General features: G+C 39.4%; 1 protein-coding gene across 5 annotated transcripts in view; it reads right to left on the bottom strand.

Annotated features, from left to right (window-relative positions):
• The window catches only part of LOC105219909 (cyclic GMP-AMP synthase-like receptor), a 100,574-nt gene that overhangs the window by 55,346 nt on the left and 32,591 nt on the right, over nucleotides 1–12,637 (bottom strand). The window contains exon 3 of one of the 5 annotated variants that reach the window (XM_054234246.1): nucleotides 5,078–12,635. The exons of the other annotated variants lie outside the window; for them this stretch is intronic. Within the exon in view, the coding sequence (XP_054090221.1) occupies nucleotides 7,584–9,956 (2,373 nt within the window). The 5' untranslated portion in view covers nucleotides 9,957–12,635 and the 3' untranslated portion in view covers nucleotides 5,078–7,583. Of the gene's footprint in view, nucleotides 1–5,077; nucleotides 12,636–12,637 lie in introns of those variants that run through there. 5 annotated transcript variants of the gene reach the window in all.

Here is a 12,637-nt window from a genome sequence, read left to right as displayed (position 1 = left end):
AATCGACAACTGACCAGATATTCACCATGCGCCAAATTTTGAAGAAGACCCGTGAAAATAGGATCGACACACACCACCTTTTTGTCGATTTTAAAGCTGCTTTCGACAGCACGAATAGGAGCTGCCTTTGTGCCGCGATGTCTGAATTTGGTATCCCCGCAAAACTAATACGGCTGTGTAAATTGACGTTGAGCAACACCAAAAGCTCCGTCATGATTGGGAAGGACCTCTCCGAGCAGTTCGATACCAAACGAGGTTTCAGACAAGGTGACTCACTATCGTGCGACTTCTTTAACCTGATGCTGGAAAAAATTATAAGAGCTGCAGAGCTAAACCGAGAAGGTACAATCTTCTACAAGAGTGTACAGCTCCTGGCGTACGCCGATGATATTGATATCATCGGAAGCCACAACCGCGCCGTTTGTTCTGCTTTTTCCCGCATGGATAAGGAGGCGAAGCGAATGGGTCTGGAGGTGAATGAGGACAAGACGAAATATCTCCTGTCATCAAGCGAAAAAAGCATTCGCGTCTTGGCTCCTACGTCACTGTTGACAGTCATAACTTCGAGGTCGTAGATAATTTCGCCTACCTGGGAACCAGCATCAACAACACGAACAATGTCACTTTGGATTGAGTAGGCAATTGAACAGTAAAGTGCTCTCTCGACGAACCAAAATCAAGCTCTACAAGTCGCTTATCATTCCCGTTCTGCTATACGGTGCAGAAGCTTGGACGATGTCAACATCAGATGAGACGACACTAGTAGTTTTCGAGAGGAAAATTTTGCGCAAGATTTATGGTCCTCAGAACATTGGCAACGGCGAGGAAGGGGAAGGCCTCCACTCCGTTGGAGGGACCAGGTGGAGAGCGACCTGGTTACACTTGGGATCTCCAACTGGCGCCGAACTGCGAAGGAGAGAGAGAGGTGGCGCACTATCGTCGATTCGGCTATAACCGGCTAAACGGTTGCAACGCCAATCACATACATACATAAATATTAAAAACTTTATAATATAGTTATTGCTTACAAATTTGAATAAAATACTACTTAGAATTAAAATAAACTCTTATTGTTTAGTCCAAACAAATAGACAAACCACCCCAACTTCACTTATCACCGATCACCTTACACACAACAAATAGAGAAAGAAACAAAAATAGAAGTGAACAACACAAACCTGAACACAAAAACCCGCGCTTAAATAAAGTGAATTAAGAACACAAAAACACAAAAACACAAAACTTAAAGTGAGAACTATCCAAACACAACAAGTTCTGGAAATAGTTCCCAGGTGAGGGTATCAAAAAGACTCCATTATGGAGAATCTTAATCTGAAACTGAAAATCGTCTTGCAAGTTATTCCCTTCGCATCGCAATCGCGTGCCAGAGAGTGGAGTAACAAGCGCTCGCAGCTGCTTGCCGAACAAAATTTCAAAACCTCCTAAGTGCTTGAGGGTCGAATTTGGAGCGTGTGCTGCGGCTTGAAAAACAAATTACTAGAAATATACAAGCTCGCACTAGGGAGTCGAACTCTGAGCGCTCTCAACGAATTCGTAGTCAGAGAGAAAGACATCTGACATTAAAGACTTGAGGTCGTAATCAAGTTTTAGCTCATTACAAATAAAATATAATTTCATTTTCAAATTTTCCTCATTTTACTTTTTTAAAATGAAACCACGCAAGAAACGGAAAGTACATACTTACTATGTATGGGATAGTGTGTATAAGTGTGTAAAAACTTATAACTTTTGAAATGTTTGTTTAAAGTTTAAACCCGTGCGAAGCCGGAGCGGTCTGCTAGTAGATAATAATATGATAGTACAAAATTTTCGGTTGCACCCAAACTTTGCCCTTCCTTACGTGTTTGATTTTTCTATTATTGAATTTGTTTACATTCTCATTTTTTTCTGCCAGTAATGTTAACTTTTTTGAAAATATGTGAACGAAAAAAAAGTACAACTTTTTCTACAATTAGAAAATTTTACAGAGTACTAATTTCCCTTCGCAACGCATTTCTATTAGCAACGCTTTACACAGCAACTGCCAAGGTCATAATTTTTAGAGGTTTAATTTTTGATTCCTATTTTCATTTTGCTGTCGCTCTGGTTGATTAAGACGTTCGTGAATAAGTCTATTTTGCTCCTCTAGCTTATTAAGCTTGTTGCGAATCAACGAAAGATTGGCGGTAATATAAACAACGACTTTCGGATTTATTTGATTTTCAGGCATATGTTGCTTCATTTGGTTTGGAATAACATTGAGGCAACAATCATAAAAGGAAAATGCAAAGGAGGGGATGAATTGATCCAGCGGATACCGATGATTCCAAAGGATTTACCATTTGATTTTAAACGGTCGATCTTGGCGACGACCATCATAAATCGCAAGGACAGTTATTATTTTTGATTTATTTTATTTATTAAATATGTGTCGTTATTCTCCAAAAACATTGCTAAGTCATTGTCAATTTTAATTTATTTTCAGAAAATATGCGCAATCTGAATGAGTTTTTTTAGAAAAATGGCAAATACAACACATTTGACAGTGGATAATCTCCTTTGGCTATGTAAACGGCTAGATTATTGAACGAGCTTAGAGCGAGATTATTTTCATATGTAAACGTACTTTTAGCCTTTTTGTTTTTCCTGTGACGTGATGTCACTATCTTCAGAAACACGTAAGCAAAACAAGCAAACGAGAGTAAAACTCTCGAAGTACACGGTAGTACAAAACAACAAAACCAAGACAAACAGTCAAAGTGATTAATAGCGCTTTACAATTAGTTGAAGATTCTAAGTGAAAACAAGTAAGGAAAGGCTAAGTTCGGGTGTAACCGGACATTTTATACTCTCGCACTCTCTTTCTCGCATTTGACCCATATATTCGGCATAAAGTCCTCTAGAATAACGAAAATCGTCATATAAAATATATGTGGGCTGATGTAATTCTTGAACCGAAAGTATAATATTAGTTAGAAGAAGAATTTTTCCTAGCAAGTTGCTACGTTAGCTGTATAGCTTTTTCCTTTAAGGGCAAATAGGATCTATCAAGCCAATATTCGAAAATAGTAGGTCCAGAAAAAGAAATACGTTATTTTTCAAAGAGATGACTTCAGAAATTTGGAGACTCCATAGAAGCTTTGAGAGCTTGTTTGGATGTTCTTTTTCATCCTTATAGTCCAGACGAGGCATCAAGTGATAATTACATGTTCAAATGATGTTGCTTGTGAAAAACTGTCTCAGTTTTTTGCCAATAGCAACGCGTGTTTCTGTAATAGTGGCATTATTTTCAATAATCAATATTAATCCGAATAATCACACTGTTCGGATCAGCCGATCAAACTTGCATGCGCTCACATTTTCGTTGTTGATTTTAAATTCACTCGGGTGTGTGCGATTTTTTGTTTCACTTCGAGTTTGTTCGGCTCGTGTTCAATATAATGATTTCGGGCGCTTGCTCATTCGGTTCAACAATCATTGTTTTGAACAAGAACAGCACTCAACTCGCAAAAATCAACTCGTATGATTTTACTCATGCGCGCAGCAAGCGGCACTTTTTCTGCACAGATGAAATGTGAGAAGAAGAAGGTGAAACACAAAAACAAGCTACAACAACAAACTGCATAGAAATTGTTATGGTACAGGCAGTCGCTCTTGTCGCTAATCGATCAACTCAAATTGAACCGAATAATGCTTTCGTCAACACATGCTCATTTTATTGAACGCTGACTTTTGTTCAGTGAGTTGAATTGAGTGAGAAATTTTCAACCGAGGACTCAAAATACTCGGAATGATGTGTACGGCAAAATGAGTTGATTTATACTCATCACTGTTTTTTTCAGTGAGTTGAGTTGAATGAAAAAGTTCGCGTATGAGTAAATCAAGAAAATAGTGATTTTTGCAGTTCTCTGGTCTGGACCTTAAGTTGCGTTGACTTTTGAACTGTTCTCTATCTCTCACTGTTTCTCTTCTCATTCTCATTATGACACTATTCCGGTGTTGCCTGACTGTTTTCGGTTAATATTAAATATATTAAAATTCTAATATTTAATATTATATAATATAATAATATATATACATATGTATATATGTAATAATATATATTTATAAATCTTGAAAACTATAAAAAAGATTAGATAATTCAGAAAAATATACTATAATATACTACGCATGCACTTTTCTTTTGTGCTACTCTGCTTAAAGCTATTTTCATATATTTATTAAAGAAGTTTCTTTCAAACAGAAAATATTGACGTGTTCTCAGATTTCTTGATAGTGAAGATTTTTTTGTATACTAATTTTAAAATCTTCAATTTTGGTGATATTTTAATTTAAAAAACTTAATTTTAAAGATAAATCTGCACCCCTGGCAACTCTAACCGGAAACCATAATAATAACAGCTGAGGTTTAAGTTGTGTGAAGTATAACTGCATCTAAGTTTTCCAAGCCAAATTTTTTTAAGCTGAGTTGAGTCAAGCATGCATAACTGGAGCTTTACACTCTAGTTACAACGTCTAAATGCGTAACTCGGACGTTGCACTTTCAATAAATTGTTTTCACAATCACACTTTTTTACTACCATACTCTCACTTTTCGAACTTGAAACCCGTCTTCCCTGCAAGAACAATGCCAATCATTTGACAGCTCATATGATAATCAAAGCTGATAAAAATTTTGTCAGTACGTAGAACAAAGTTTCTATCATTTTCTTAAGGGCATCGTGAAAAAACTGATGTAAACAAACGTATACGTGTGAGAGTGGATCTCTCTATAACACATTGATATTTGGAATGAATGAACTATAAATCTGTACTGTTCACTCTCATGTCTTTCACAGGGTCAGTACTGACTATAAACTATCTACTATCATAGTGAAAATTGTAAAATTTTGATAGATCGCAAAGAACAAAGTAATTTTTGGTATTACACGGCGTCTCTTGTGAAAATGTCTGTTGTCTCTTTCTGTCATATACAAAATTTGTTTGTAAAAAAGTTATAACTATTTCTTGTTCACGCGCGTAAATACTGGCTATCATTTTATAGAATATATATATATATATATAGAATATCGAAGATAGGACCGTCGTGATTGTTCGTTTGCGTTATTTTCGCTTCGGGTTCCAAACTCGATCGAACACGTGTTTGAAGAGTGTTACGACACACTCGTACCGAATTTAAGCTAGTGTGATTGAACACACTCGAACATACCCGAAGCTGCTCTCTGATATGTATCAAACAGCAGCAAACTCGGATTTTATGTATATTATATTTTCGGGTATGTCGTGCACGTGTTGATTGTGATCGACACACTCGAGTGGCACTCGAAGACCAAAAAATAATAGATAAACATACGTACACACATATGTATGTATGTTGGCGTCGGGATGACGCGTTCTGTCTTAGCTTTTTTGGTTGTATAATTTAAATATTAGACGTACATAGTACATATTATAAAAGAATAATTCAATTTAAGAATAGAATTCACTCAAAACTTATTTTATTTATTAATTCATAAATCATAAATAAAAAACATTTCATTGCACCTAAATATTTTAATTTTTTTTAAATCACAAATTTCAGGTGTAGACCAGATAAGGTGTTTGTGCCATTGGAAATGTTCTCACAACCCGAATTTTCTATCGTTGTCATTATGAATTATAAAAAGTAAACAAAACAAACAAAACCAATAATCGTTGACAATCACTACGCAATAATAGCATGACTGCCAATTACATACATACCTATTCTGAAATTTTGTGCACACTCGTGTGTGACTCGATCACATTCAATACGATCGGGTTAGAGGGCCAGCTCGTTCACAAACGAGTGTCAACTCGGCACTCTGTTAAAACAAGCATATATGCTTGTGTTTCGAGTGTCGCGAAAGGCTCGTTCGTTTTGAACATGTCTCCAAGCGATCAATACGTGTATTCATACCGAAAAGTTTGATCAAACGAAATCAGAGTGGACATTCGAGTGTGCACGAAAATGATATACCCGTTGCAGCTCTCTGATATGTATGCATATTTAAAGAAAAAGTAATCCAATTCAATATAAATTAATAAAAATAAAAAAGTGACTAAGTCAAGAAAAGTAGTGCAATAAAAAAAATTACCTCAGTCAAATAATTATATGTGCATTAATTTTTGCAAAAAAAAAATAAAGATTACAAAATTGCAAAATATTTCTGAGTATGCAGGTTTGTTATTATTAATGTATACGATATAAAAAACAAAAAATTAACAAATCTCAAAATATTTTTTAAACTATAAAACAGAATTGAAGTTTAGGCTAATAGTAAATATTTATATGTGCATTTCACTATTTTTACCAGTAAAGCCTATACATTTAAATTTAACTGAAATAAATTTTTATTTTAATAGTCAGTAGAATTGTCCTAATATTTTAAAACTAAATTAAACCGCTTAATCAGAGAATAAACTACTGACTGTAGAACAGTTAAGTAAATATTGGCAAATTCTTGCTTTATGGCTAATTTAAGGTGACGTACTGTCTCAAACTGCTTTCCGTTTTGGAAAACAGGAGCAGAGAGGTTCCCCCAGAGATCCTCAATAGGATTTAGGTTCGAACTCAATGCTGCACATTGTAATACCGGAATTTTCCAGTCGTTAAAGATGTTCTTCGTGTGGATTGAAGCGTTATCCTTTCGATATGTCCAGTTATATGCCATAAATATTGCCAGCAAATTTTATTAACTCGCTGTAAAAAAGATATTATTGTTAAGATATTGATATTAGCATTCATTTGAGTGAATATAAAACATGTAGATAGCTTTCCACAGCAGCGAAATGCAGCCCATGAAATCAAGGTACCGCTTCCAAAACATCGCTTGTAGTCAGACCTTCGTTCCTGGTGCGAATCTCTCCAATATTTCTTGCAATGACCTGGGTCGACCAAATTTAATTTTTTTCGTCACTAAAGACTGTATTCTGTCACTCATCGGCACATACTTGGTATTTATTTGCAAACCTGAAATGTGCTTTATTGTGTCTTTCTTTAGCGTTGGTTTAGGTGCCATAGAGGATTTTCTGTCTTAACTAGGTCCATGTTTAATCGCTGCTTATCAAGTCCGCAACTACTAGCCGTCGAATCATCCTTTCAATGTTGTTTTTCGTCCGCTGCGTCGCACTATACCATAATTAGTGGGTTTTTTAAGAAATTTTGAGATACAGTTCCGATGTCGCTTTGGTTTAGAGCCATTTTGGAACCGCTTTCATGCATTCCAATGATTATACTTGTTCCTCGGGTGATGAACTAGTACCACGAATCATTTTAGGCTTAAAGTTAAATAAATGTAATACAATTTTTAGTAATGCATTAATTTAATGCACCTACAATAATTATGAAAACATATTTTAGCCAAAAAAGTTTTTGCTGCGACACTATCAGTAATAAAGATCCGCTAAACTGATTTTGCACATATAAATATTTACTATGCAATACCCAATTCACAAGCACATTCTTAATGTAACTGTACAACGAACGAGAAAAGTATGAAAAATTTTTCGTTGCATAGTAACTGTAACATATATATATATATATATTTGGCGTAGGAACCGCTTTAAGCGATTATAGCCGGATCCACCAGAGCGCGCCACTCATTCCTCCTTTTTGCTTTTTGGCGCCAACTGGAAACACCAAGTGAAGCCAGGTCACTTTGCACTTGGTCTTTCCACCGGAGTGGAGGTCGTCCTCTTCCGCGGCTTCCTCCAGCGGGTACTGCATCGAATACTTTCAGAGCTGGAGTGTTTTCTTCCATCCGTACAACATGACCTAGCCAGCGTAGCCGCTGTCTTTTTATTCGCTGAACTATGTCAATGTCGTCGTATAAATCGTACAGCTCATCGTTCCATCGTCTGCGGTATTCGCCGTTGCCAATGTTTAGAGGACCATAAATCTTGCGCAAAACCTTTCTCTCGAAAACCCCAAGAGTCGTCTCATCGGATGTTGTCATCGTCCACGCTTCAGCGCCATACATCAGGACGGGAATAATGAGCGACTTATAGAGTTTGATTTTGGTTCGTCGAGAGAGGACTTTACTTTTCAATTGCCTACTCAGTCCAAAGTAGCACCTGTTGGCAAGAGTGATTCTGCGTTGGATTTCAAGGCTGACATTGTTGGTGTTGTTAATGCTGGTTCCCAGATGAACGAAATTATCTACAACTTCAAAGTTATGACTGTCAACAGTGACGTGGGAGCCAAGACGCGAGTGCGCTGACTGTTTGTTTGATGACAGGAGATATTTCGTCTTGTCCTCATTCACCACCAGACCCATACGCTTCGCTTCTTTATCTAGTCTGGAAAACGCAGAACAAACGGCGCGGTTGTTGCTTCCGATGATATCAATATCATCGGCATACGCCAGGAGCTGTACACTCTTGTAGAAGATTGTACCCTCTCTATTTAGTTCTGCAGCTCGTATTATTTTTTCCAGCAATAGATTGAAGAAGTCGTCCGATAGTGAGTCACCCTGTCTGAAGCCTCGTTTGGTATCGAACGGCTCGGAGAGGTCCTTCCCGATCCTGACGGAGCTTTTGGTGTTGCTCAACGTCAGCTTACATAGCCGTATTAGTTTTGCAGGGATACCAAATTCAGACATCGCGGCATAAAGGCAGCTCCTTTTCGTGCTATCGAAGACAGCTTTAAAATCGATAAAAAGATGGTGAGTATCGATTCTTCTCTCTCGGGTCTTTTCCAAGATTTGGCGCATGGTGAATATCTGGTCCATTGTGGATTTTCCAGGTCTAAAGCCACACTGATAAGGTCCAATCAGTTCGTTGACGGTGGGCTTTAGTCTTTCACACAATACGCTCGACAAAACCTTATATGCGATATTGAGGAGACTTATACCACGGTAGTTGGCGCAGATTGTGGGGTCTCCCTTCTTATGGATTGGGCAGAGCACACTAAGATTCCAATCGTCAGGCATGCTTTCTTCCGACCATATTCTACAAAGAAGCTGATGCATGCACCTTATCAGTTCTTCGCCGCCGTATTTGAATAGCTCGGCCGGTAATCCATCGGCCCCCGCCGCTTTGTTGTTCTTCAAGCGGGTAATTGCTATTCGAATTTCTTCATGGTCGGGTAATGGAACATCTATTCCATCGTCATCGATTGGGGAATCGGGTTTGCCATCTCCTGGTGTTGTACTTTCACTGCCATTGAGCAGGTCGGAGAAGTGTTCCCTCCATAATCCAAGTGTGCTCTGGACATCCGTTACCAGATTACCTTCTCGGTCCCTACATGATAATGCTCCGGTCTTGAAACCTTCTGTTAATCGCCTCATCTTTTCATAAAATTTTCGAGCATTACCCATGTCGGCCAGCTTTTCAAGCTTTTCATACTCACGCATTTCGGCCTCTTTCTTTTTACGTCTGCAAATGCGTCTCGCTTCTCTCTTCAGTTCTCGATATCTATCCCACCCCGAACGTGTTGTGGTCGATCGCAACGTTGCGAGGTAGGCAGTCTGTTTTCTCTCCACTGCGGAACGACAATTCTCATCGTACCAACTGTTTTTTTGGCGTTGCCGGAGACCAATTGTTTCGGCTGCAGCGGTATGCAATGAGTTTGAGATGCCGTTCCACAGCTCCCTTATATCGAGATGCTGATGAGTGCTCTCAGAGAGCAGGAGTGCAAGTCGAGTAGAAAATCGTTCGGCTGTCGGTTGTGATTGCAGCTTTTCGACGTCGAACCTTCCTTGTGTTTGTTGACGGGCGTTCTTTGCTGCACAGAGGCGGGTGCGTATCTTTGCTGCTACTAGATAATGGTCCGAGTCAATGTTTGGTCCTCGGAGCGTACGCACGTCTAAAACACTGGAGACATGTCTTCCGTCTATCACAACGTGATCGATTTGATTGCGCGTGTTTCGATCAGGGGACAGCCACGTTGCTTGATGAATTTTTTTATGCTGGAATCTGGTACTACAGACAACCATATTTCGGGCCCCAGCGAAGTCGATCAGCCTCAGGCCGTTTGGCGATGTTTCGTCATGGAGGCTGAATTTTCCGACTGTTGTGCCAAAGATACCTTCTTTACCCACCCTGGCGTTAAAATCTCCAAGCACGATTTTGACATCGTGGCGGGGGCAGCGCTCATAGGTGCGTTCTAGGCGCTCATAGAAAGCATCTTTGGTCACATCGTCCTTCTATTCCGTTGGGGCGTGGGCGCAAATCAGCGATATGTTGAAGAACCTCGCTTTGATGCGGATTGTGGCAAGACGTTCATCCACCGGGGTGAATGCCAGGACTCGGCGACGTAGTCTCTCTCCCACCACAAATCCAACACCGAATTTGTGCTCCTTTATATGGCCGCTGTAGTAGATGTCACAAGGACCCACCTTCTTCCGTCCTTGTCCCGTCCATCACACTTCTTGGACGGCGGTGATGTCAGCCTTGAGTTGTATGAGGACATCAACCAGCTGGGCAGAGGCACCTTCCCAATTAAGAGTCCGGACATTCCAGGTGCATGCCCTCAAATCATTATCCTTAAAACGTTTGCAGGGGTCGTCATCAAAAGGGGGGTTTCTCATCCGAGGCTCGGTGTTTGTTTTCATTGGGGAGATTTTTTTTTATGAATTTATTATCATATATAACAATGTGGCAAGGCTCTTTTTCCGTATAATTGTAAACACATAAATCTTAGAGTGAAAAGTAATTTTTAAAATAAGTAATTTTTGCTTAAACAACTTTAAATAAATAATAAATGTAAAATTTTAATTTTATTGAATGTTAGTAACGTAATTTCAAATATTTGGGGTGAGAAAAGAGCGTAAAATTTATAAAAGTGTGTGAAATTGCTTGGTGAAATTTTTGATTTTTTGATCTTTAAAGCCGAATATCTCGAAAACTAGGCGTCTGCGGTACCTATAACCCTATATATTTTTTAATCGGGAGAACGTCCTCTTTCCAATGGTACCATCAGATCGCGGCGCCATAGTAATCGGAATTGAGCCGACTGGGGTACTAGTTCAAATTAACTGAAATTAAATTGTTAAAATTAATATAGAAAAACTTAATAATCAGTTGTTTTCTTCTCAATGTATTTCTTTTGCTTCATCCTATGGTGGCTCCTCTCTATTGCTCTCCGAATATTCCTTTCAAATTCATGGAAATTTTGTTGTTGAAAAACAGCTAAACAAATGGAAATTCATTTTAATGGATATTTTCTTTAGTTTTTATTTGCAACTAAGTTATCTCGTAAATTTGTATCCACAATTTTAAGTTTATTAACAGCTTGTTTGTCTCCTCTCCCGCCCCAATTGAATGTTTCTAGCAAACTGTCAGTGAACATATTTTTATTGGTATTTTTATATATTTTCAATATCATCTGAGGCTCCTTTTGTGATGTATGTGATTGGCGTTGCAACCGTTTAGCCGGTTATAGCCGAATCGACGATAGTGCGCCACCTGTCTCTCTCCTTCGCAGTTCGGCGCCAGTTGGAGATCCCAAGTGTAACCAGGTCGCTCTCCACCTGGTCCCTCCAACGGAGTGGAGGCCTTCCCCTTCCTCGGCTTCCTCCGGCGGGTACTGCATCGAATACTTTCAGGGCTGGAGCGTTTTCGTCCATTCGGACAACATGACCTAGCCAGCGTAGCCGCTGTCTTTTTATTCGCTGAACTATGTCAATGTCGTCGTATAACTCGTACAGCTCATCGTTCCATCGTCTGCGGTATTCGCCGTTGCCAATGTTCTGAGGACCATAAATCTTGCGCAAAATTTTCCTCTCGAAAACTCCTAGTGTCGTCTCATCTGATGTTGACATCGTCCAAGCTTCTGCACCGTAAAGCAGGACGGGAATGATAAGCGACTTGTAGAGCTTGATTTTGGTTCGTCGAGAGAGGACTTTACTGTTCAATTGCCTACTCAGTCCAAAGTAGCACCTGTTGGCAAGAGTTATTCTGCGCTGGATTTCGAGGCTGACATTGTTCGTGTTGTTGATGCTGGTTCCCAGGTATACGAAATTATCTACGACCTCGAAGTTATGACTGTCAACAGTGACGTGGGAGCCAAGACGCGAATGCGCCGACTGTTTGTTTGATGACAGGAGATATTTCGTCTTGTCCTCATTCACCTCCAGACCCATTCGCTTCGCCTCCTTATCCATGCGGGAAAAAGCAGAACAAACGGCGCGGTTGTTGCTTCCGATGATATCAATATCATCGGCGTACGCCAGGAGCTGTACACTCTTGTAGAAGATTGTACCTTCTCGGTTTAGCTCTGCAGCTCTTATAATTTTTTCCAGCATCAGGTTAAAGAAGTCGCACGATAGTGAGTCACCTTGTCTGAAACCTCGTTTGGTATCGAACGGCTCGGAGAGGTCCTTCCCAATCATGACAGAGCTTTTGGTGTTGCTCAACGTCAATTTACACAGCCGTATTAGTTTTGCGGGGATACCAAATTCAGACATCGCGGCGTAAAGGCAACTCCTTTTCGTGCTGTCGAAAGCAGCTTTAAAATCGACAAAAAGGTGGTGTGTGTCGATCCTCTTTTCTCGGGTCTTTTCCAAGATTTGGCGCATGGTGAATATCTGGTCAGTTGTCGATTTTCCAGGTCTAAAGCCACACTGATAAGGTCCAATCAGCTTGTGCTCCTTTAGCTTGTGAATATATGTGGTCT

Source organism: Zeugodacus cucurbitae, chromosome 6, assembly GCF_028554725.1.
Source record: "Zeugodacus cucurbitae isolate PBARC_wt_2022May chromosome 6, idZeuCucr1.2, whole genome shotgun sequence".
NCBI classification, from domain to species: Eukaryota; Metazoa; Arthropoda; class Insecta; order Diptera; family Tephritidae; genus Zeugodacus; species Zeugodacus cucurbitae.
This window is presented reverse-complemented; position numbering and strand designations above follow the sequence as displayed.